This window comes from Malaclemys terrapin, chromosome 3 (assembly GCF_027887155.1).
Source record: "Malaclemys terrapin pileata isolate rMalTer1 chromosome 3, rMalTer1.hap1, whole genome shotgun sequence".
In the NCBI taxonomy this organism is placed as follows: Eukaryota; Metazoa; Chordata; order Testudines; family Emydidae; genus Malaclemys; species Malaclemys terrapin.
The window spans coordinates 76,224,325-76,250,735 of NC_071507.1; the positions used below are offsets into that span (position 1 = coordinate 76,224,325).

Consider the following 26,411-nt stretch of genomic DNA (forward strand, 5'->3'; position numbering starts at 1 on the left):
GAGATGCCCCAGAATGTACTGAATTAGAGATTTTCATTGAACTATGTTTCATCAAATTTAAAATGATAGTTTCTCTGCTCTCTTTCTGTGGATATTCCTTTAATCTCCATGTTGAGCTTCAGCTGGGATTTAAGTCTTTGAAACAGAAAACTCTGATTGTAAAACATCTGATAAATGAAAATGTAGTAATTTTGGAAAGTCAGTATGAGTATTTGATATCACCCGGTCATTGTGTAAGGACATTTCTCACTTGAAAACTGAACCCTTATTTTTTATTTTTTATTTTTTTGCCTCATTTTGCGGAAGCTGTGAATTCAATATCCTATTCTGTGCAAATATTTGTAATTAGCATCTAAATTAGATACAAGATCTTCCAGGAACAGCCAATCCACTCAATTTTTCTGTTAAAAGGACTTTTCAATTTGCTAAACATAGTACTGAACTTAGGGCTTTTTAAAGCATCCTAATGGCTATTTTACATTGACTTCAGTTTATCTGTGGTAAGACTCTGATTGTGACATTTAAGCATAGTCAAAACAAATGTGTTTTTGAAAAAAAATATTAAATCTGTTTCTTTGGAAAAACTTCTCAAAGGAATTTAACAGTCTCTAATAATTGTGTAATGCACAACCCATTGTGTGAACCCAGATCTTGACTTTGATTTATAAAATGTCTTCCTTTTTCTAATCTTGAATATTTTCCCACAAGTAAATGGAATTTAAATCTTCCCCACAGAGAAACACATTCCAGGCTGTTTTAGCCTCTTCTGATTCCAGTTCCTATGCTGTTTTCCTTTATCCAGAAGATGGTTTGCAGTTCTACAGTGCACACTCCAAGAATGCTGAGGAAAAGATTCCTGCTACAGTTGGCTTTAGTCAAGCCGCTACAAACTACTACTTGTGGATAAAGCCAGGATCCTACAATACAGTTGCTAATGATGAAGAGTCGATCAGAAACCTGCATGAGTATGCTTTTAAAATAAATAAATAAATAAACCCAAATCCCAGTTTTTACTACCGTCTGACATGTTTTTATGCAGTCTGCAATGTAAGAAAATGTCATAGCTAATAAGATTTCATTAGCCATTGTATTAGAAATCGTAAAATTTGATCAACGTTTTTAAAGAATGAGACGTTTTTGACCAAGATTTTCAAAAGTGGATGCTAATATTGTCTTCAGTGGGAGCTACTGGGTGCTCAGCCCTTTTGAAAATTGGGACACTTTCTGAGAAGCCTAACTTTAGGCATCCCTTTTTGAAAAGTCTTGACCTCTGTTCATAGGTGCTGGAACTGCCTATAGGGGTGCTGCAGCTCCCCTGGGCTTGAAGTGGTTTTCATCATATATAGGGTTTACAGTTTGGTTCAATGGCTCTCAGCACTCCCACTATACAATTTGTTCCAGCACCTCTGCCTCTATTTTTGTGGGGAAAAGGACAGGAAGGAAAGAGAGCAATTCAGAAAGTTCAGAGTGCTGCTATCAAGGTGAATTTGGGCCAAATTATACCACCTTTTCTTCCCAACCCTCCCTAACCTCCAGATAAATTCTAAAGAAGTTAGTTCAATGTATATTAAACATGTTGCCAATACTATCCAAAATTCCAGCCGTGTACCCTAAGCTGTATTTTGTATAGGTATGATCCAATTTGTAGTTGTATTTCTCAGTGGAATATAGAATCAAATATGTAGTGATTTTCATATAGAATTTATATTTATTGTTATATTTACTTGACCCCTTGTTTAGTGTGGTTGTTCTCTCTTTCTAGGAGCAGCAATTCTGGAAGGAAAGGAATCTGGGTTTTTGAGATTGGTAGCTCATCTAATAGCATTGTGCCTGCGAAAATCAGCTACAGTCCAGAATTTGGTGATGATGAACAGTATCAGGAGGTGACCTCAAAACCAGCTGTATTGCATCATGACTCGGTTGAAATAAGCCCGCAACAGGTACCATATGATGTTCCCAGCAGAAGAGAGGATCAGCAACATATTACATATAGAATTCCTCAGTCAGCTTCAGAAGATGACTTACAACAACCACACAAAGCTATAACAACAGAGACACCTCCAAGAGAATCCTTTTTCAATCAGCAGCCAGAACTCTCAACTGGGAAAACGCCGCCTCAGTTTCAGGTCCACCAGTTCCCTCAGCAGTATCCTCAGGTTATAGATGTGGAAGATATTGAGGAAACTGGGACTGGTAAAGGCATTTGTACTGTTTTAGGCTGTTGGCACCTGACTTTCCCCCTAACACCCCATTCTCCAACCCTAACACCCCAGTGTGGCTTCCACTTTGTCCTGAGACCAGCCTTCTCTATCCCCCCTTATCCCCTTGTTTTCCGCTTCCCCCATCATGGGAGTGTGTCAATGAAAGATCTGTGTGGGCAGCATGAAAAATAGATTTATTTAAGGAGGGCTCTCTAAGCTGCTGGATATAGCCTATTTTTCCCCCCCAGAATGGCTTCCCACTGCCTCCTTCACCCCAAATTGGCTCTCTTTTTGATTTGCCCTTAGACCTCTGAAATTCCAGACAGATCTGTTTAGTTTTGGCAATGTTAGGGGGACGTGTGGACAGTTTCAAATCCAATTGTAATACTTGACCACAAACTTGTATGGCCAGTTGTGCTTACCACAGACTTATCCCGCAATGGGTCTGTTCTCAGTAGCTTGCAGAATCGAATGCTGTGGAGAAACTAGTGTCTCTGTGGAATAAGTATATTAATACTTCTGAAGGGCAATATAGTCTCAAAGGTATCTCTGTCTTAACAAAATCTTTTATCTAAGTTGTTTTGGTTATTATAGTTGTTAAAGTAATGACCTGCATTTTAACTGTTGCAATATATTGCTGCACTTAGTAGGGATTGTGTGTGTATGATACAAACTGTTTTCACAGAAATATAACTTTATACACTCTTTATAGAATACAGATGACTTGATAAAGTCAGAGAACCCTGAGCCACCACTACAAAAGGCTGTGTACAATTTAGGATTCCCTGGTTTTGTGTGATTAAAAGCTCTGTACTAGCAATGCTACTTGTTGAGGCAATGAATATAGCGACACTGAATAATTATTTGAATGACAGGACTCAGAATGTTCCCTGACATCAGATGTGAGGATTGTTATATCTGTGAGCTTGGAAGAGCACAGGTGTGGGTTTTGACAGTGGGTGCATGGGCTGTCTGTTGTGGTAACCAGGCAAGGTACTAACAAACTTCAACAGGACTTTATTTTTAAAGTGGAAACCTCTTTACCATGCTGTTGCTGCACCCTGGGTAGCTCTCACTCAGCCTCCTCAACTCCTCCCCCCATCCTTCCTGTTTCCTGTCCTTTCAGACTCCCAACAGCCAGTGCTCCCAGTTCTAATAATTACAAGTAACATCTAAACACCACACTGTCCCTTCTGGTGTGGGCGGGAAACCAGAACCTTGAGAAACTTTCCCCATGTTTAGCTTAAGGACCAGATTGACATCTGGCATAAATTGGTGTACTTCCATTGACATAACTTAAGACAGTAGCGCTCCACTGATTTACAGCAGCTGAGGATCTGGCCCAGTACCTTTTACTGGAATATTTGGGCAAATTAGTTACATATTGCAAGGCAAGCAAAAATCTATTGCAGTTGTTTGCCCTTCCCAAAAGCTGATCAAATGGGCACAACGAAATTCTGAAGCTAACTCAGAATTGTGTTGTGCTCTAGTTGGCCCTATAGTGAATCTTTATAGATGTTATGGTTGTAATGTAATATGCAGAATAGTAATTGGTTGGTCTTTCTTCCTATAGTGTTCCGTTATCATACAGATGTCCAACAGACCTGTGCTAACAACCGTCATCAGTGTTCCGTTCATGCTGTGTGCAGAGACTATCCAAATGGGTATTGTTGCAGTTGTATTGCTGGTTACAAAGGAAATGGCAGGCAATGTGTAGCAGAAGGTAATTTAATTTTTTCAAAACTAAATAGTTGTACTAACATTTTGTATGAGATATTTAATGTTGTAATATGGTTATATGGATAAATAGGCAATGATTTTTTTTAAGCTCTCTTTAGTACAGAAAGGGGTGAGGTTGCTGCTTTTCTGATTTAAATGTTTTTGTAAGTACTAGTTGAAAATTATGAGTTAAGTAAAACTCCCTAAGCTATCTTGGAAAATCTTAATCTTGTATATTTATTTGAAAGCCATACATAAACTAAGTTTAAGTGGACACATAATAAAGGAGGTATCCATGATGAAGATGAAAATGTAACTTAAGATGGAGAAAGCACTGCTTTTTAGAACCTAGGGTCACAGTTGAAGTGCTTTCATACCACTGTCATTAGCACTGATTGCCTATTTGTTTTGCATAATGATCTACCTCTGACAAGCAAACCAAATTGTCCCCACAATTGCAGACACTGATTCTGAGAGGGCAACTCTGCTTGGAAGGAGCTTCTTAAAACAGACTTTTGCTTACACAATTACCATTTTTGTCTGTAGTAGAGTTAACAACCGTGCTTTAGGGAATTATGTCATGGAAGGACAGCTAGGGATCTTCAAAGGGTTTGTGCAACCCAAAGTCCTTTTTCTGCCTGACAGCTCTTCCTCAAAGCTCCTCCAGGGAGACTACACTGGGGTCCACTGAGAACAAATTCCATCCTCCTCCAAAGAAGGATCAGTGGATGGGGTGGAGGAGGAAAAGGAAGGAAAACCCCTTAAAACCATTGAAAGGCAGCAAGCGCAGATCAGAATGAAACAGTAAGAAAGCTGACTTCATGAGAGACTTTTTTTTAATCTTATACATTGGGCCATATGCCTTCTCTCTAAATAGGGCACCTTAATGGGCAGTTGTCTTGTCAATTTTTGGCCTCACTTCAGATTTTCAGAATGATTTGTTTCCTTAGACCATTAATTGAGAGGGATAGCTCAGTGCTTTGAGCATTGGCCTGCTAAATCCAGGGTTATGAGTTCAATCCTTGAGGGGGCCATTTAGGGAACTGGGGTAAAAATCTGTCTGGGGATTGGTCCTGCTCTGAGCAGGAGGTTGGACTAGATGACCTACTGAGGTCCCTTCCAACCCTGATATTCTATGATCAAGAAGTCTCGCTTTCCTAATCTACAGTAAAGTGTTGTATCTTACTACAAGAAGTCGCACTGCGTTCTTTGGGAACATTCTTGAGACTTTATTTGACTGACACAGATGAGGCTAACGGTACTGCACTGAGGTTCTTTCTCTCATCCTGCTAGCTACAGAGTGTAGGCTCTCAGTAATGATGAGGCATTCCTCTTTTATGGGGTATTGCAATGCACAATGCTCCATAGTAGAAGCCTTTTTGAAAAACATTCACCCCACTAACATGAATGCTGACGCTGAATGCAAGATTGGTCCAAAATGGATGGAAGTTACCCTTCCTAATATTTATTGCTTGGAAAAGTACGTTTTTCCATATATTTATAGGGTGAAGAAAATATGTAAATGGCTGTCTGGAACATATGTTCACCGGAATAAACAAGTAACAACGCAGTGCCCTCAGTGTCTAGTCTAGTTCTCTTTTCTCCCCCCTTCCCCCAACTCTCTTTCTGTGTAAACAGGAAGCAGACAAACTGGGAAGTGTTGGAGGTCTGTAAATTTCACATATAAGCAAATGGGAATACTGCAGCCCTCTTCCTAAAATTTAATGAGTATTTTTCAGGAAAATTAGCTACTTTAGGTACTATACATTTAAGAAACCAAGGATTTGTTTGTTTGTAGAACTCTTGTGACTACACGCTGGACAGCTTTGTTATCAAAGCTTTTATTTTACAGTTGACAACTTAACACATCATTTGTTAAAATGGGCTGCCACAGCTGAGGGCACCCAGTTTCTGTGAGCCAGACACATCACAGCACACACAAAGCTTCCACATTACTCAGCAGTTTCTCCAGACTTCAGCAGTCTAGCACAGAGGCTAGAATAGCCTGTTATATTTGACACCTTAATCACTACAAACCAGTGTTAGTATCTGAATTTTTAGTTTATGGGGCTTTGTGTGGAGAAAAATAATTGAAGGCTGCTTGGGCACCCTCAGTCCCAAAGCGTAAATTGAAGGCAGTAGGCAGGTCACTTTTTACTATTGCAGCCAAGATGATACTTTGAATAATACAGTGAAAAAATGAACTGAATGCTTTAAAACGTCTCCATTTTTAAATGGAGATAAATATAAGAAATTACACAAGCTTTTTAGCCATGCTTGCTAGGACAACTGAACATCTAAAGGAAAACTAGACATTTGTTACTCTTTGAAAAGTTCAGGGATGTTTTAGATCCAGGGTTCTGGTTTGGCCCATCTCTAGAAATAAACTTCTTTAAAAGTGCACAATCTGACTTTTATTACTGGCCTGTTACTCTGACTTTTTCAGCTCCTATAGCAAAGATCTAAGCTGCTTGATTTTGTTGGATCTATATTTAAACATTGTGCTTGTGTGAGATCCAAAAAGGAATTTCTTATGTATACACTTGTAATCCTAGTGACTCAATCCATACATGCATTTCGACTGTTAAGTATCTGACTAAAAGCTTTCCTTGCTTTTCTGTTTTTACAAAATGCAAAAATTGCATTTAACTTGGTGTTAGTTACAAATTTAAACCAATCCAGAGCAAGGAAAATAAAAGATCTGAAACTAATGTAACTTAGTGCATGTACTTTATACATTAGAAAATACCACAGCACCCTAAATACTAATCCAGAATACTACCTCTGTGCAGTACTAGTGACTAATTGTGTATGACAGAATTTTGAGGAAAGTTGAGATATGAAAAATGTGGGACTATAATGGTACTCAGTGTAACCTTAAATACAGTGAAGCCTGTCATGACCACAATAGGGACCATAAAAAAAATCTTGGTTGCTTAATGGAAGTAAACTTCAAATAGGAGGAGCAAATCTGTACTCTGTAGCTCTGAAGATACTTTAGGGCAGTGGTTTTCAAACTTTTTTTCTGGGGACTGAGTTGAAGAAAATTGTTGATGCCCAAGACCCAGCAGAGCTGGGGATGAGGGGTTTGGGGCATGGGAGGGGCTCAGGGCTGGGGCAGAGGGTTGGGGTGCAGGGGTGAGGGCTGTGGGGTGGGGCCAGGAATGGGGGGTTCAGGGTGTGGGAGGGGATTCTGGTCTGGGGCAGGGGGTCAGGGCTCTGGGCTGGGGGTTCAGGCTCTGGGGTGGGGCCAGGGATGAATGGTTTGGGTGCAGGAGGGGCTCTGGGTTTGGAGGGGGCTCAGGGCTGGGGCAGAAGGTTGGGGTGCGGGAGGGGGTCAGGGCTCTGAGCTGGGGGTGCAGGCTCTGGGGTAGGGCCAGGGATAAACTTTGAAAAACACTGCTTTAGGGCAGACTCTGAAGGTAGGAATTTGTATAATTAGGGGGTTTACTGTATGGCATTCAGGTTTTTCTGTATAGCATTCGCTATTTGCAGATGCTATAACAAAACAGCTTGTTTATTCAACTATCTATCCCTGGGAAAAATGAAAAAGGACAAGATCTAATTATTGTAACTCTACCCACTCTCTCTTTTTCATAGCAATGAAACCATAATTGCCTATGCAAATTTACACCTCATTTGTAGGTGGCTTGTATGTCTATCTCTGTGAGCATCTGTCTCTTGCCATACATGTTGACACTAATTTTCTACTGTCTGTTTGCACAAAATTGATACACTGATTAGAAAATGTAGCTCTGAACAGTGTGTTAATTCTGTTTTTATTTTGTGAAATTCTTTACCTTACATTGGTGTTTTTGATTGACCAGGCTCTCCTCAGCGAGTGAATGGGAAAGTGAAAGGGAAAATCTTTGTAGGAAGTAACCCAGTTCCAGTTGTATTTGAGAACACTGACCTCCATTCTTACGTTGTGATGAACCATGGGCGAGCATACACTGCTATCAGCACTATTCCAGAGGTGCTGGGATATTCTCTACTTCCTCTTGCTTCTGTTGGAGGTATCATAGGATGGATGTTTGCTGTGGAGCAGCAAGGATATAGAAATGGATTCAGTATTACAGGTAACTTTTTTTAAATTAGAACTTGTTTAAAAGGCTGCTTTATACTTTTTTTGTGGCTTGAGGCAAGATAACTGTTAAACTAGAATACTTGGAAGTAAAGTATTAGAAAGATGCAGAAGCTCCTTGATTCCTGACTAGTATTGGTTGGTTGGTGCTAGATCAAAACTTCAGCCCATTTCTCCTGCTGATATAATAAAGATATCTGGAATTTTTACTTTACTAGGGTTACCATATCTAACAAATAAAAAAAGAGGACCCTCCACGGGCCCTGGCCCCGCCCATTTCCCCACCCCCAGCCCTGCCCCAACTCTGCCCCTTCTCCACCCTAACTCCGCCCCCTCCTCCCTCCCACTCCCAGCCACGCGAAATGGGCTGCCCGAGCGCTACCGGCTTCACGGTTTGCCGGGCAGCCCCCAGACCCTGCGCCCCCGGCCGGCGCTTCCCCAGCCCTGCTGGTGCCCAGGAGGGGAAGCGCCCAGCCGGGGGCGCAGGGTCTGGAGGCTGCCCGGCAAACCGTGAAGCCGGTAGCGCTTGGGCTTCGGGCAGCCCCTATGCCTCTGGACCCTGCGCCCCCAGCTGGGCACTTCCCCTCCCGGGCTCCGGCGGCGCAGGGTCCGGAGGCATGGAGGCTGCCCGAAGCCCATAGCGCTCAGCTCTTAAACAGAGCCGAAGAGTCAGGGGAGGAGCAGAGCCGCCGCGGCCGGGAGAGGAAGTGCCCGGCCGGCGGCTGGCAGTTGCACTTTTTATTTTTATTTTTAGGTAAAAATTGATGGAATTTGAAATCAGCACTTGACACAGAGGCATGAGCCAGGGTCCTTTCTTTTTCTTACTTCACATTGTTGGGAGTTTTCTAAATATCTCACATCTTACTCTGAATTCACCAACTTGTACAGATGCAGCAACTTTTCAGTTTAAAACTCATACTATGTATAGATGCAAATTCCTAGATAACTGAAAATCATGTCACTTAGCAAGACAAGGTCGGTGAGGTCTCGGGCCCCCCCGGGGGGCCATGAGCAGGTTTCAGGGGATCCATCAAAATAAACCAGTGAGCAGGGCCAACGTTAAACTCACGCTCAGGGGCAGAAAGCTGAAGCCTGAGCCCCGCCTCCCGGGGCAGAAGCCGAAGCCTGAGCAACTTAGCTTTGCAGGGGCCCTTTGTGGTGTGGGACCCCAGGCAGTTGCCCTGCTTGCTAGCAGCTAATGCTAGCCCTGGCTTTTAATCTACTGGATATGCAGAAAAACAGTTGTTGTGGTGTAGGTGGGCCGTGGAGTTTTTATAGCAGGTTGGGGGGGCTTCAGAAAGAAAAAGGTTGAGAACCCCTGTTTTATTGGACCAACTTCTGTTGGTGAGAGTGACAAGCTTTCGAACTTACACAGAGCTCTTCTTCCGGTTTGGAAATTCCAGATAAAAAGATATTACCTTACCCACCCTGCTTCTCTAATATCCTGAGACCAACATGGCTACAACAACACAATCACGTCACTTGAAAGATAAATTTCCCTAGATTTGCATCTTTAATCTGTTCCTTCTGAATATATCTGGCTATTTGGCAGTTGTGTAAATAGTCATAAAAATGTAAATGGGTCTTAATTCAATAAATCACAACTGTTGCAAAGTGTGGAGAATCTTTCAGCATAAGGAAACCTTTATACTACAGAATTAGCATAAAAAGATGCTCCTCCCCACTAAATAGTAAAGACTTAAATCTGTAGGGTCATTTTGAAATTATACTGGTACACAAATTTATAAAATTTAAAATGCTGATGAAACCAATGGGTCTTGTTGTATCCTGGTATGACAACAAAGCTGGCCTTGAGACACTTGAAAGAAGCAGCCAACATGCAACAAGGTAGAAAGGAAACACCCTCAAATGAAAGTTTGGTATAAATATTTTGGTGTCTTCAGAAATTCAGTATTTACATTTGTTCCTTTGCAACAGCTGCTGCCTGCTGACATTGCCTAAAATGTGGTGAGATTTTTGTTTCTGATACCACATGAAAAGAGTCCTGAGCTTTCTCAAACTATACACTTTTGCTGATGTTTAATATTATCTTAGTCTATCAGTGTGCTATGGGGAGTCTATCCTTCTAATGACAGGGGAATTAGAGCCAGAGGACCTGTTCCTGAGAGGTGCTGAGCACCTGCAATTCCCTGCAACTGAAATGTTTGGTCGTAGCCACTTCAAGTCTCTTGGTAGTTATCCCTAAATGGGGAAACCTGTTTTTTCCCCTCTGATTACTGTAAAATCATTTTGGGGCATATTTATTGCCTTGTATATAGGAATCTTTTAAATAAGGCACCGAACAAGGTATATGATAACACGTAGGGTGGGATTTTCAAAACTCCCAAAGTCTTTTAGGAATACAAGTCCCACTGAATTTCAGTACGAATTGTGCTTCTAAGTGAGTTTGGGATTTTTGAAAATTCCACCTTTAAACAAAAATACAACAAAATGAGGTGAAAGCCGAATTTGAGCCTTAAAGGTGAACTTTTTACCTGCCAAGACTGGAGTACAAGAATCTGTGTTTTCTCCTACAACAGCAAAAGACTTTCAACCCAGATTCTCTGCTGTGCTCAGCTTTTGCTTGGCACAAAAAGGATGTGGGGTTACTGGGGAGCCAGTTACAGCACCCTGATTATCGGGGTATAGCTGTGCTGAGTCACCATGTAGGTTAGATATTTCAGTTGGTTATAGTCCCAAATGAACCATATGCTAGCTGTGTCCTGGCTAAGCCCCCAACTTGTGCCTCTGTGCTGGGCTGGCTATACATCCCCTGATAGCTAAAAGGTCCCCATTCTCGGGGTATTCTCAGCTAGACGGATCTGGCTGCCTTTGAGCATTGCAAAGAAGAGGCCAGAATGCAATGAAAATCTGGACCTATGAATACCTAAAACATATTAGGCTTTAGGTGCTAACGATAGCATCAGGGGAAATGCTGAACTCTTCAACTGCAATTTTGGCAGGCAAGTGAGAAATTCACTGATTTTTGTTAAAATTCCTGTACATTTCAGAAATATTTTTGTAATTCAAGGCTACATATAACTAGAGATGGGCCTGAATTTCTGGATTGATTCAAATTCTACCACTCAGACCCATCTGTGAGTATAATCTGATTTAGAAGTTTATGCATCTTTTATTATTTGATGCTTTACAGTTCTGTGGTACAAATTTTGTCAGCCTCATCAGTATGTTAATTGAATATAGACTTTTGTTCTTGGTTTTTTTGGTTTTTGTGTATTTATTTATTTATTTTATTTATTGACTTCCTGGAAGCTAGTTCAGGAATTTATAATGTACATTTCAATTTTTTTTTAATTTGGGACCAGAAATGTTCTGTCTGTTTAAAATCAGAGTGTTCTCTTAATAGAGATATTTTCTCTAAAGAATAAAACTACTTTTCAACTATAACACACATGATAAGATTTACTATTGTATATTTTGGCTCTGCCTCAACTCTTCTCTTGATCTAAAACCTTCTCTTCTGCCTTATTTGCAGTTCAAGATGTTTAGTACTTAAAAGTCTGGGTTCTTTTACTATACTCAGTGATAGTATGTCAATGGCAATTTCTAGAACTATAATTTTTCTTTTATATGGAAAAAAAGGTGAACTATTAGAAGATCTTGCATAATAGCTTGGAGAAAATATTTGCTTTTTTTGTTTGTTTGTGTTTTTTGTTTTTGTTTTGAAGGGTTGTGGGCAATGGTTTGACTAGATGGATTCAAACTTAGTCATGGTTTGCCTAATCTTGATTTCTAGGTGGTGAATTTACACGGCAAGCTGAAGTTACCTTCCTTGGCAGTAATGAGAAGCTGGTTATCAAGCAAAAGTTCAGTGGAATTGATGAACATGGTCATCTTACAATCAGCACAGAAATGGAGGGCAAAGTACCCGAGATCCCATTTGGTGCATCAGTACACATAGAACCATACAATGAGCTCTATCACTCTTCTAGTTCTGGTAAGAAGCAACATGAATTAATGGAAGTGATTATCAAGCATATTCCTCAGAAGAGAAAATAAGGTTCATACCTGTTTTCAGTGTAGAGTTTACTACCATATACTTGTTCTTTGGCTCTTTGGAACGACTCAATGAGAATGTTTTAATAACCTTTATCTCTGAAAATTGCATGTTCTTGGTCTCTTGTGAGGTTTAATTTTTTTTATTAATTATGTGGTGTCAAAAAATGCTGGATTGACAACTCTAGAGACACTGAAGGGGCCTTTCTTTTATCTACAAAACTGATGCAATGTAGACAGCAGCAGTGGAGATTTCCTGCATTGCTTACTAATGTTTCAGTTCTGATTTACAGGGCTCAAGAGGAGAGGGTAATTTGGTTTTTCAGCTGATTCAGTCCTTGGTCTCTTTTCTAAGACTACCATTAACTGTGCCTATTGCTGTGAGGTTTTTTGCAATGTGCACAATGCTCCACTAGGAACTGGACTGAGACCTATGAATCAGTTTACATAGGTTACTGACCAGTTATCTGGTAGTAACAACCATCTGTCACTGTGACTTGGGCAGGATTTGCTAAATTATGTTTAGATAAATATTTAGCACATTGTTTGAAACGCTGCTACATGAAAGCAAAAGACAGGCCAAATCAAGTGAAATTTCCTCCCTTTGAATAGAAAAACATGGCAGTGCTTTATAGCTGCTTGTCTGTAAAATACAATCCTGCCTTTGATCCATGTCTGCAGATGGAAATGGGCTTTGTACTCTCCCTTTCCTCTCTTATCCATGTGGTATGTATTGTATTTCAGTGATCACATCAGTTTCTAGCAGGGAGTACACAGTGACAGAACCAGAACGAGATGGGATTGCTCCCTCCTACACTGTAGCCTACCAGTGGCGACAGACCATCTCATTCAACGAATGCATTCGTGATGACTCACATCATGCTATTTCTGCCACACAGCAGCTATCAGTAGACAGTGTCTTTGTCCTGTATAATAGGGACGAACAAATTCTGCGATATGCTATGAGCAACTCAATTGGCCCAGTCAGTGGTACGTATAATGATAATTCTTCAATTCCTCTTTTGGGACTTGGATTGTGGGAGACAAGCTCCTTTATATTTGACTTTGCATTAGCTGGATGTTAATGAAATAGATTCTATAGCTGCGTTACTTACCTGGAATTCAAAATGCCTCTGGACCTTTTTTTAAAAAGGTCCAAAAATACCTCTTGTAAATTGAGCACCCAACTCCTATTGAATTTCCGTGGGATTTGAGTGCCTAACTCCTAGGCTACTTTGAAAATACCAGTTTGAATCTTTTCCTTACTAATACATCCATGGAGAATTTTCATTTACCTCATGTACATTTACCTTTTAAACGAATAACAGTTCTGTCATCAATGAATCCCTGTTTATACTGTATTGGAAGCACAAACCCACTGCTGCAAAAAACAACCCAGTACTAGAATGAATCATGTGCCATTAAATAGAAGTTAGTTTCTATGAGACATCTTACAGCCATCATAGCATTTCATTTCTAGATGGTGTGCAATAGCCAATTATATAAAATGTTTTATTAGAGTCAAATGATAAACTTGTTTGTGTGTGTTGGGTATTTTTTAATTAATTTTGTTTTTGTTTAAATCTGAAACTTATTTTAAAGGATTTTTGTGCAAAGGTTGATAAGTCTGAGCAACCTTAATGATAAGTTAGCGAAGTTCTTTTTTGCAGGAATTAAATTAGGTGTGAGTGAAGGAACAATTTAAAAATGCAAACCAAGTGAGTACAGAAAGGAGTATGTTAGTTTTTGACAGCAAGGATACAGGTAGAAATAAGGCATCCCTAGCTACTGAAAAAAAACATCCCAACCCAAACAAAACAATCTTCTTTAGCGACTCAAGAGACTGGAAGGTAACTGCACAAGTGATTTGACTTAACCTTGCTTTTTAATTGTGTATATAATTTGCTGTGGGCTTTTCTGCGTAAAAGTGTCATCAGTATTGTTTTTATAATTTACCTTTATAAAAGTTCTTGGGAAGAACTTGTGCTGTCATATTTGAGGTAAAAGGCATGATTGATGGTTGACCAGCATCTCAACTGTAGGAACCGCTCTCCCTGATGAGTCCAACTGGCACAGAACTGGCCCTCACACATACTGTAGGTGTAAGCAATCCCCTCAGTCTCTGCCTCAGTCCTCATGCTGCTGCAGGGATGGATTCAGACTTTAAACTTCCCTTTAAATAAGGACAATAAGGGACTAATGTTTGTCAGATAGTTACATTTAACTTGGCCTCATTTTAGCATCTTCAGTGGCTAAATACAATCTCTTTTAACAGATGGTTCTATCAGCCGGAATCCTTGCTACACTGGTACCCATGGTTGTGACACCAATGCAGTATGTCGTCCAGGAACAGGAAATCAGTTCTCCTGTGAATGCTCTGTAGGCTTCCATGGAGATGGACGTGTTTGTTATGGTATGAGAAACATTTATGCATCAGAATAATGGCTTGTGTAGATTCTGCTTGTCATCGATGGAATATATTAACCCTCAGAACGACCCTTTTGGCCTGGACTATTAAAACATGCCTTGAAAATCTTGCTATTGGAATATGGTTCTCTAAAGCTTTCTGAGGCAGGAATTCTTTCACTATGTGTTTTTTTTATTTCTTTCACTATTATTTATTAGTGGAATAAATTCATAGTGGGGAAAAAAAGCAAAAACTTCTTTAAATATTTAATATTATTTATTTATACTATGATAGCACTCAAGCTCCAATTAGCTTTAGGGTTCTTTGTGCTAGGCACTGTACAAATAAATTCATAGTGGGGGAAGAAGACAGTTCAAAATAATTACACACATTCTTTCTTTGGTGAGCTAGTGCATATATTAGAACCTTGTAATGGCTGACAGAAATTTTGTAACATTTTTGCCTTTCAAAATCCAGAACGTTTTTTTCTCTGCTACCAATCCTACCTACACAGCATATTCCTAAAAGGACTGCTATTTTCTGCTCACAGACTACCTATAACAAATGTTACTATGGCTTTGATTAAAGCAGTTGATATTGAAATCAAAAGAATCTTACCACTGTCTTCAAAAGACCCAATAAAATTCAATCTCAGTTAGTAATGGATTCCAATTTGAAGATTTGTGTGAAGACCAAATGCAATTTTACAATTTATAGCACAGTTTGCCCCAGTCCACAGAGTCTGGCCACACTGTGTTTATAATATGGTTGAGACACAATGGAGTTAATTAATCATTGTTAAATTCATTTGTTTTGGCTGTCTAGTCTGAATCTGTATTCCTCTTGGTTTACTGGATCCCCTTATGCCATCTCAGCTGTTGCTGACTGGAAAAATTTAGACCAATAGCCAATGCTGTGAAAGCTTTTCTAGATTAAAAGTGCTGCTCTGTATATATGTTAATACTCCACAGGATTGCTTTGCTTTTTTCAGATTTTATTGTGAAGCAACCTCAATTTAACTGCTTATAAAAGAAGAGGGAGCAGTTTTAATGAACTGTTTAAAACCTAACACCCCCCAGCTGTGTGTCCACAAAGTCTTATTAAGAATCCTGGATGAGAGCACTGAACTCTTTGTACATGTAAAACACTAGTTTATGCATGTCTTGGGCTATGCAATGGATATAACTAGTAGTACATTATTTAGAAAAGGACATAGCTGTGATACCTCAAATACTGCTTGTAATAAAGTGTAGATAAATATTTATTTTCAATGTACTATCCAAAATCTTTGCAACTGTCCTGATCTTTTTTTTTTTTTTTTTAAGCCCAGGGCAGCCTCTATAAACAAAGGATAAAGAAAAGAGGAGAGGAAAAATTATCACTTTGGGTTACCCTTGCTTTTTGGCTCTGATAACATTTTCACTTCCAGAGACTATTAAATGTATAATTATTATGTAATTTTAAAAGTGTACCTCTCCTCCTTTTAGTTAATAATTGAATAGAGTTGTTTCATTAGAGCTGAGAGCTCATGTAAAATGATTGTACTCCTACATAAGAACATAAGAAAGGCCGTACCGGGTCAGACCAAAGGTCCATCTAGCCCAGTATCCTGTCTACCGACAGTGGCCAATGCCAGGTGCCCCAGAGAGAGTGAACCTAACAGGCAATGATCAAGTGATCTCTCTCCTGCCATCCATCTCCCCACTCTGACAGACAGAGGCTAGGGACACCATTCCTTACCCATCCTGGCTAATAGCCATTAATGGACTTAACCACCATGAATTTATCCAGTTCTCTTTTAAACTCTGTTATAGTCCTAGCCTTCACAACCTCCTCAGGTAAGGAGTTCCACAAGTTGACTGTGCGCTGCGTGAAGAAGAACTTCCTTTTATTTGTTTTAAACCTGCTGCCTATTAATTTAATTTGATGACCCCTAGTTCTTGTATTATGGGAATAAGTAAATAACTTTTCCTTATCCACTTTCTCCACATCACTCATGATTTTATATACCTCTATCATATCCCCCCTTAGTCTCCTCTTTTCCAAGCTGAAGAGTCCTAGCCTCTTTAATCTCTCTTCATATGGGACCCGTTCCAAACCCTTAATCATTTTAGTTGCCCTTTTCTGAACCTTTTCTAGTGCCAGTATATCTTTTTTGAGATGAGGAGACCACATCTGTACGCAGTATTCGAGATGAGGGCATACCATCGATTTATATAAAGGCAATAATATATTCTCAGTCTTATTCTCTATCCCCTTTTTAATGATTCCTAACATCCTGTTTGCTTTTTTGACCGCCTCTGCACACTGTGTGGACATTTTCAGAGAACTATCCACGATGACTCCAAGATCTTTTTCCTGACTTGTTGTAGCTAAATTAGCCCCCATCATATTGTATGTATACCTACTACCATAGAACCTGTATTTTGTTAGAGCACTCTAATTAATTTTGTAGAATGGGTAAAAAAATGGAACCTAAAGCCTAGTTTCAAATAGCCAGTTGCACTATCTTAGTATGTTTGGAAAAAATAGAAGCCATTGGAACCATCTTTTCAAGACTGGACTCTAAATGGAAGCAGTTCTAAAAAGAAGTCCGTTCTTCTCAGTTGTGTGGCATTCCTGTTGTCTAAAATTGCACGTCTTAAGTATTTCACAGGACTCTGCAGTTTAATGTATGACTTACAGAGTAATAGCTATTTTATACTGGGTAACTTCTCAGTGTAAAATATGTTATTAGTCTGACAAAGCTAAACTGTGATAATATGCTGTTTTGTTTGACTCTCTCTCTCTCTCTCTCTCTCATAATTTAGTCCCTCCTACATATCCTAGGTCACATTAGAAATTCCATAGATGCCTACACTAGCTCCTCCTAGCTGTAGATCTATAAAACCTGATCATATAAAGCTTGGAATGCATGACTTACAGTTAAAGTTATGAATCAATATCACATCTGTACAGGTCCTCCACTTGTTACATTTAGTTAAACTATAGTTGATAGCTGCTATATGGCACAATTTAAGAAAATATTAGTCCATTTTATTTTCTGAATGAATGTGTGATCTCTGACAATTACATTCAGTAAATTATTATGCATTAGTATAGTTCTCCACAAGTAACAAGCCTCCAGCATAATCAGTATCAGAGGGGTAGCCGTGTTAGTCTGGATCTGTAAAAAGTGACAAAGAGTCCTGTTGCACCTTATAGACTAACAGACGTATTGGAGCATGAGCTTTCGTGGGTGAATACCCACTTATTCACCCACGAAAGCTCATGCTCCAATATGTCTGTTAGTCTATAAGGTGCCACAGGACTCTTTGCAGCAAAATCAGTGATGCTCATGCTGTACAGAGCACATATATAAACAACAAAATATATCATTTATTTTAAAATCTAACTTAAAGTCACAGCAGCAATTGTTGGTTGAATCCATATTGTATTGTAATGATACACTTTACTGCTATAGCTTTGTGCAATCATGTCGTCTTAGGAAAGGAACCTTTATTGGCCTGTGGAAAGTTCTTGAATGTCTCTGGAAATGTTAAAGAATAGCAACACAACTGGTGTATGGTTTTTTAGATTAGTTTTATTTATTTATTTATTTATTTATTAGTAGTTGTATGATGCCCTTGTTGCCAGGATCCACATTGTTCACTCCTTTGTAATAACTAGAATCTTTATAACACTCTCCAGATGCTGATGAGTGCTCAGAGCAACCGACAATCTGTGGCAGCAATGCAGTCTGTAATAACCAGCCAGGAACTTTCCGATGTGAGTGTGTTGATGGCTATCGGTTTTCAGATGATGGACGGACTTGTGTGGGTGAGTTTAGTTCCAGATTTTCTTAAATCATGTACTAGCAGGTTTTGGGCAATGTGGACCATTACATAGAGCACAGACGTGGCAGTCAGGTTTCAAGGGTTCTGTTTCTGATTCTGCCACTATCTTGCTGTTACTTTGGGAAAGTCACTTAAAGGTGACCTTCAAAGAATTTTTATAACATTAGGTGTGTGTCCTGTTTTCACAGTTTAAAGAGCTTTTTAGTACCCACTGCTTTTTCCTTGTGAAGGTACACTGTAATCAAGCCACCTCTCAATCATCTTTTTGATAAGTTAAACAGATTGAACTCTCTAAGTCACTAGAAGGCATTTTCTCTAGCCCTTGAATAATTTTTGTCTCTTTCCTACAACCTTTCCAATTTTTAAATATACTCTTTAAAATATGGACAGCAGAACTGTATGCAATAGTCCAGTATCAGACTCACCAAGGTGTATACAAAAATAAAATCTCCTTCCTACTACCCTGTTTATACATCCAAGGATTGCAGTAGACTTCAAAAAAGCAGACTTTAACAACTCAGAACTAATAGGAAAGGTCCCATAGAAAGAAAATCTAAGAGAAAAAGGAATTCAGGAGAGCAAGCAGTTTCTCAAGAAGACAGTATTAAAGGCACAACGGCAAACTATGCCAATGCAAAGAAAAAATAATAAATAAAAAAGAGGCCATTATGGATTCATTAGGATCTCTTGACTGACCTGAAAGTCAAAGAGAATCCTACCCAAAAAATGGAAACATGGACAAATTCTGAAGGATGAGTACAAAAGAATAGCACAAACATGTAGGGACAAAATCTGAAAGACTAAGGCACTAAATGAATTACACCTAGCAAGGGACATAAAAGGCAATAAAAAGAGGCTTATAGAGCCTTGTACATCAGGAGCAATAGAAAGATAAAGGAAAATGTAGGTCCACTATGTAGCAGGGAAGGAGAGTGCATAACAAATGATATTAAGAAGGCTAAGGTGTTTAATGCTTAATTTGCGTTTAAAAAAAATTGAGAACAGATACTTAACATTAATATTAACAAGTGGGAAGGAACACTAGCCAGCATAGGGAAAGAACAGGTGAAAGAATATTTAGATAAGCTAGATGTATTCAAATTAGCAGGGCCTGATGAAAGCCACCCTGGAGTACATAAGGAATTAGCTGAAGCAGTCTCAGAACCATGAGTGATTTATCATCAAAGACTTATGGAGGATGGGTGAGGTTCCAGAGGACTAGAAAAGGACAAAAATAGAACCTGCGTTTAAAAAAGGGAACAAAGAGGACCTGGCAAGTTATAGACCAGTTAACTTAACTTTTTGATACCTGGAAAGATATTGGAACAAATCATTAAATAATCAATTTTGTAAGCACCAAAAGGATAATAAGGTGATTAAATAAATAAATTTATCAGGAACAAATCATGTCAAACCAACCTAGTTACCTTCTTTGACAGGTTTACTGGTCTAGTGGATGTAGGGGAAGCCATCACCATGATTTAACATGATTTAGTAAAACTTTTAATGTCCCAAATGACATTCTCTTAAGAAAATGAGGGAAATGTGGTATAAATGAGATTACTATAAAATGGGTGCACACAGCAGCGTATTATCGCCTAGGCCGACAAGGCCTAGGTCTAGGCCGGCAAATATGCAGGGGCGGCAAATTTATAATAGCAGCATTTTTGTAATCGCGGCATCAGTGACGCCGCGATTCTACCAATCATAGCGCGTATTGAAACCACCAATGACAACGTGATGCCATTTAATAACCATACTTACGAGAATCCTAAACGTTAATAATATGACCGGAAGGAAGAAATTAAGCGGTTCTCAGTTAAAAGAAAATACTGTACAAAAGAAAGAAAGGGAAAATGAAATGACAGCAAAAATGCGCAAAATAGATTCCTTTGTTGTATCAGTTAGTGCCGACAGAAAAGACAGTGAGACAGAAAAAATAGTTGAAAGTAGTAGTGAAGTAAAAAGTGAAAATATTGATGTTTAATAAGTTCATATGGGGTCGGGGTGACAAAATCATTAATCCGCCACTGGGTGCACAACTATACTCAGAGTAGTTGTCAATGTTTCACTGTCACTCTAGAAGGACATATCTAGTGGGGTCTTGCAGGGGTCAGTCCTGCATCCAGTACTAGTCAATATTTTCATTAATGATTTGGATAATGGAATAGAGAATGTGCTTATAAAATTTGCAGGTGACACCAAGCTGGGAGGGGTTGCAAGCACTTTGGAGGACAGGCTCAGAAATCAAAACAATCTTGACAAATTGGAGAATTGGTCTGAAATCAACAAGATGACATTCAGTAAAGAAAAGTCCAAAGTACTACACTTGCCAAGGAAAAATCAAATGCAGAAAATGGGGGATAGCTATGTAGGCAGTACAGTAGAAAAGGATCTGGAGGATGTAGTGGATCACAGACTGAATATGAGTAAGGCCTTTTGTTTTCAATTTTTATTTTTAAAATTTTCTAGGTTTTATCAGGTTTGATTAAAAAAAATTAAAAAACAGGAGAACATTTATAAAAAACTAAAATGAAGGGTAGGGGGAGGCGGGGAACGGAGGAGTGCCTGGTTGGGAGTGTCCTTTGTGTGTCCATGTTGAATGTAATCAGTTCATGATCACTGGTCCCTAGCAACCACCAACTACTAGTCCAATGAATAATTCATCTTTATCCATCATGGTGAGGTCCAAAACAGAGCTACCACATGTTGGATGCAGTATCTTTTTATATTAGAAAATTATCATCTATGACTTTTAGAAAGACTGATGCTTTACTAGTGCAATTCTCAGCTAAGTTTTCTTGAAGGCTGAATATAAATCTAAACAAACGTGATTTTAAAATTGGTTGTCTTCAGATCTCAGCTCTTTCATACTTGCCTGTTACTTTCAGCTGTGGATTCCAAATGTAATTGGCGTTCATAGTTGTAAAGGGGGAAAAATTAAAATGAACAGTTACTAACATGCCATCTGATTTCACAATGTCTTAAAATTTAAGGCAGGTCAGTCTTAACTCCAGTTTTAAACTGTCCCATTGTGTTGCTCCCACTTCTGAGCATATGCTGACAAGCTTTCTGCTTGCTGTTTCTGAGAGCTGGACTGCATTGTTGGGGTCCTGAAGTGAGCTGGCTGCAACAGGGTTGCCGGAACAGGAGGGGCCAGGGTCCCTCCCACTTTTTACCTACTGTAAGCGACCCAGGGGTGGGGGGAAATGAATGGAGAGGAGCGAGCAGGGGGCTGGGTCTGGGGGAGGGCGGGGGAGAAGAGGCAGCGCCAGAGTGGGGCCTCAGGGGAAGGAGTGGTGCAAGGGCAGGGCTAGGGGAAAAGGGACGGCACGGCGGTGAGGCCTCGGAAAGAGGCGGTGTGAGGTAGGGGCTCCAGGAGAAGGGGCAGCGCGGGGGGATGGGGCCATGGTTTGGGCGTTGTCAGCCCCCCAACTTTTATGGACCTTCTGCTGCTCCTGGACTACAGTCCATGGGGGACCATGGAATAGGGAATCCACATTCTTTGAGTAGGACCCAAATACCAATGTTCAAGAGGCCCACCTTTTACCCTTGTATTATGCCATTTATAAAACTACATTTCAACACTGTTGGAAATTCCTTCTGACTTGAGACTAGAAAAGACAATTCTTCCACACCTTTTCTTCCAAAAAGGGATCTACAGGTGGAAAGAGGGAGAATTCAGCTTCTTTTGCTCTCTTATATTTTAGTCCAGATAAGGGTCTGTCTTCAGCTTAGTGTCATTCTATGTAACTCTCAGATTTATCATTTGGGTAATATATTGTGCTGCTTAGAACCAGTCCCTACTAATGCTGTTGTGGATCAGTGCTGTGTGTAGGTTGGGAGTCTTGAAGTTCCTATTGGAACTTGCTAAAAAGGAATTGTAACTGCAGAGCATTGGAGGGGGGAAAATCGTGCTAAATCCCTGCTTAAAAAGAAATCTAAGCCTCTATGGTTTGAGGAAATTTTATTGTTAGCTGTGTAATGTCAGGTGGCCTGTGAAAGCTTTAAAAAAGTAACTTTATTGGCTCTGCCAAGTAACTTTTTATTAAATATTTCCTTTCTTACATATTTGGTTGTTTCAACATCTGCTTGGTGGAAACCTGAATTTAAGAATATATAGTCAGGCGTTTCCTACTCTGGGCAAGTACAGGCTCACACAATTTTTTTTTCCTTACTCCCTCTCAGGCTTTTGCATTTACAGAAGTTCAACTTTTATAGTAGTTGACTAAGTCTGAGGGTGCTTGTACAGAATGCGTGTTTAAAGTGAATTTCTTTGTGCGCAGATTAATTTCCCATGTGGAATTTTCATCCTGTTTAATATTATATAGATTCTTTAAGGGGTTGGATGCGTTGCCCTGGAGAAATTTAAAAAACTCAAGAGTTTAAAAATCAAAAGACACACTGAAAAAGAAATCATGCAACTTGTATAAAAAATTATGATACTCTTTTTGGACTGTCTTGTGAATATTGAATGATTTTAAAGGGAAAGTGTACCACCCCATTCGCACTTCCTTTTGTGTGGGCCCCTTCCGTTTGAAAATTCACGTGAAAGACAGGGTAGGGTCAGGCAGTGGAAGAGTTAATATTGGATCCTGGAAGGGGAATTTGACTCTTACCCTATCTCAGTGTGGAGGAGGAGAGGGAAAAGTGTGGAAGGACAATTAATCTTTTTTTCCTTCTCTCCACTCATCTCCCTTTTGTCACTTCAGCCTGAAACACTTTTTCCTTCCAGGCCCTGTTCTGCCAGCCCCCATATAGACTGCATCTACATTGCACACCAGTGCAGGCAGCGTGTGGGGTACGTGTAGCTACATACCACAGTGAAAAGCAAGCTGCCTCCATACTGCAGTGTGTAGCTTCCTCTGTCAGTGAAAGGCTTTGACGGGGGGGGGGGGGGAGGCAGCGGAGAAAGACTTCAGTAGCTCCCTAATGCCGGAGCCTTTCACTGTGATGAGGAGATCTTGCTGTGACAGCAGCTTTTGCTGGTAGCATTGTAATCTATATGTCTATACTGCTGAGAGAGAAGTAATCCAGACCTTGCTCTCCAGTCGTCCTATCCCTCCTAGAAAAGAGCCCATGAAGGGGTAGCTCTCGGTGAGCACTCATGCACCAGCAGTTAGAATGCTGCTGTGGCTGCACGTGTTGCAGATTCAAATATTTCTGGGAACAAGGGGATTTCAAAATTTATTTTAATTCTTTTTTGCCTCTTCGCCTTCTCTTAGACACCACAAGTGGGAGTGGGGAGTTCTGGAGAGTGATAGAAGTAGTGTTGGGCATGGAATAGCCGTTGTTACTGTAGGAAATGTGATAGCAGACACAGCTGTAAGTAGATTGTGTGATAGCTGCTGCAGTTAGCCAAAACTTCTCCCCATTAATCTACAAATGTATTTGGCTCTTACTGAGTCCCAGCTCCCCTCTGCCAAGTGACAACTATCCTGGGGTAGTTTAGTGGGATACTGAATTATTCCCAGTGTGTTCGACTGATAGTTCAGCCAACATGTTGATAGGCCTATACAAGGTTATTTTCCTGACATTTTGTCAACCACTACTTGATTAATTACAAAAAAGGAAATATCTTTTGGATGCTAGGATTTGTGTGTGTGACTTCTTTGGTGCATAGTACAATACATTTTTGGCCCAAAACTGCAAGGTGCTGAGTAGAATGAAGCCCTTCATTTGTAAAATGGCCTTGTCCTGCGAGGTATATAGTGTAAGTAAGTACAGACAGATAAATAAAACAAAGGTTCCTTTGTAATTTATATCTTTGAAAAATTGCTTTTCTTTCTCTGAAATGTATCTTTAGCTGAAGATTAAATAGAGGGAAAATTAAATGTGTAAAATCTCATTTTTAATTTTGTGTTTATCTAAACTTACAGCTGTTGAACATGTTATGAACCATTGTGCGATGGGCACACACAACTGTGATATTCCTCAGCGTGCCCAATGTGTGGATGTTGATGGCTCTTCTTACATCTGCACATGTCTAGATGGCTTCTCTGGAGATGGACGCTCCTGTGTAGGTGTGTAATGCCATTTATTTATTTAGAACAGTTTTGCTGATTATTATATAGGCTAGTGAGCCAGTTGATACCTGCCTTGGTTTGATTTTTAAATCATTTATTTTCGATTTTCAAATAGAAAGTGTCTTGGTCGATAGATCTCCTGACAGACATAAATTCAACCCTTGTATTTCCCCTCTCATTTGTAACCCAGGTTGATAAGTTGATAAGTAGCCTGGCTCTGATGGGAGAGTTGCAATAATCTTAAACAGTTATTAGTTTATGGTCACCTAAACAAAACAGGTCAGATCCTCAGTTGGTGTAAATCAATGTAGAGCAATGCCTGTTTATATCAGTTGAGAATGTGGCCCACCATGCCTGGCACACTGAATTTGTAATAGTAACATGCTTTTTTTCACATTGCTTGGACTATAGGGCAGTGGTGGCTTCCCATAATTGTATGCACTAGAACCTTTGCCAGCCAAATCCTAACTCTTTTATAGGGTCCACCAATCCATAGATCTGTTGCTTTAGAAATCCATATTTTTTTTTTTTTAATAATATGGGTAGGTAACTGTGTTAGTAAACTGTCAACAATGCTTTTTCTTAGAATTTTCTGTATAAATTTTGCGTGCTTTACCTCTAGAAAGCAAATCCTAACCTAGATATGGGGGGAAAACTTTCAAAAGCAACGAAGTGGCATAGGAGCGGAAGTTCCATTGAAAGTCAGTGGAATTTAGGATCCTAGGTGTTAGTCACTTTGAAAAATGAGACCTCCGCGCCTAAGCCATTTTGGCACCTTAAAAGAATCCAAAAAAACAACTTAACTGTGATCTATAAGCTATTGTATATCATGAGAAATAATCTGGCCTGATCTTCTGTTTTACAGATGTAGATGAATGTCGTCAGAACCGCTGTCATCCAAATGCTTTCTGCTACAACACTCCTGGGTCTTTCAGTTGCCAGTGTAAGGCAGGTTATCGTGGGGATGGTTTCCAGTGTGTGTTAGGAGGTAAAGTTTTACAGTTCTTCAATTTGGGACCAGAAATAAAGCTCAGGAATCAGAGGACAAACGTTTAATCTATTTCATTGCTAGAACAACCTCTCATGTTTCTTGGGTCTTCATCTTTATTACCATTTCCCCCCCTTTAAGCTGCACCAAGTTGGCAAATATAGCTATCAATCTGTCTTGTGCAAAAAAAAATATTAGTGGCCTTATTGTTTTAATATTTAATTTGTCCAAGCATTCTGAGACTCCCAAGTATATTCAGAGCCAGATTTTCTAAAGGTCAAATAAATAGGGCTGTATGTAGTGGGCTGATACCACAATTGTGTATACACAAGGCCAGTTAGGCATTTAACTGGCTATTTGCTCATACAAACCTAGCAATGGCGTTCAAATTCAACATGCCATTGCATTCACACTTTAGTGTGCCATCTTTGTCTCCTAAGGTGTTGAAAATCAAGCCCTAATGTTAATATGATTCAGCAGTGTCTTCACTTTTTCAAAGGAGCCCACCTCCATATTTTTCTGGGTTCCCCTTCTCCCCACCTCCTCATTGGTTGCATACTTAAAACTATGACCTTTCAAATAGGTCTTATAGGTTCTTTGTGTCTGGTCCCTCATCCCTGTTTTCACTTGATTTAAAATAGATATCTGTGGGAGTATTCATTGTATTATCTTTCAATTGATTCAGTGTGTTATGAAGGGGAAGGAGGAACACATGTTCACTCCTTCTGCAATAAACAGGGCAAGATCTAAGTGATTCTAGTCCCTATTTAGGGAAGTCAGTGACATAACGGTGGATATAATCTGTTCTGAAAAGGGATCTGTCTGTCTGAACAAAACAAACCTATTCTCTTTTTTTGTTAGGGTAATAGCTCTCTATCCATTCTATTTTTCTTTAAAGTTATTTAACCAGATGTTTCGGCTACTAGAATTATTCCTGTCCTTATGAGGCATTTATGTGTAATTTGCAATACTTGTTTTCTTTCACATATGTCAAAATTAATACAGCTAATGAGGAAAAAATAATTATTCCTGCCCAATGCCCTATGGGTATTAACAACTTTTATTCAGATGGGACAAGCTATCCAGTAGGTATATTAGCATGTTGAACTGTTACTGCGTGGCTCTTAGGCTGC

The 26,411-nt window shown here is 39.6% G+C and overlaps 1 protein-coding gene across 1 annotated transcript in view; it reads left to right on the plus strand.

Moving 5' to 3' along the window:
• The window catches only part of NID1 (nidogen 1), a 78,976-nt gene that overhangs the window by 15,431 nt on the left and 37,134 nt on the right, over nt 1-26,411 (plus strand). The window contains 10 exon segments of the mRNA XM_054022701.1: nt 736-965; nt 1,763-2,193; nt 3,775-3,924; nt 7,748-7,999; nt 11,762-11,962; nt 12,766-13,011; nt 14,297-14,434; nt 18,119-18,247; nt 24,144-24,287; nt 25,156-25,278. Coding sequence (XP_053878676.1) covers nt 736-965; nt 1,763-2,193; nt 3,775-3,924; nt 7,748-7,999; nt 11,762-11,962; nt 12,766-13,011; nt 14,297-14,434; nt 18,119-18,247; nt 24,144-24,287; nt 25,156-25,278 — 2,044 coding nt within the window.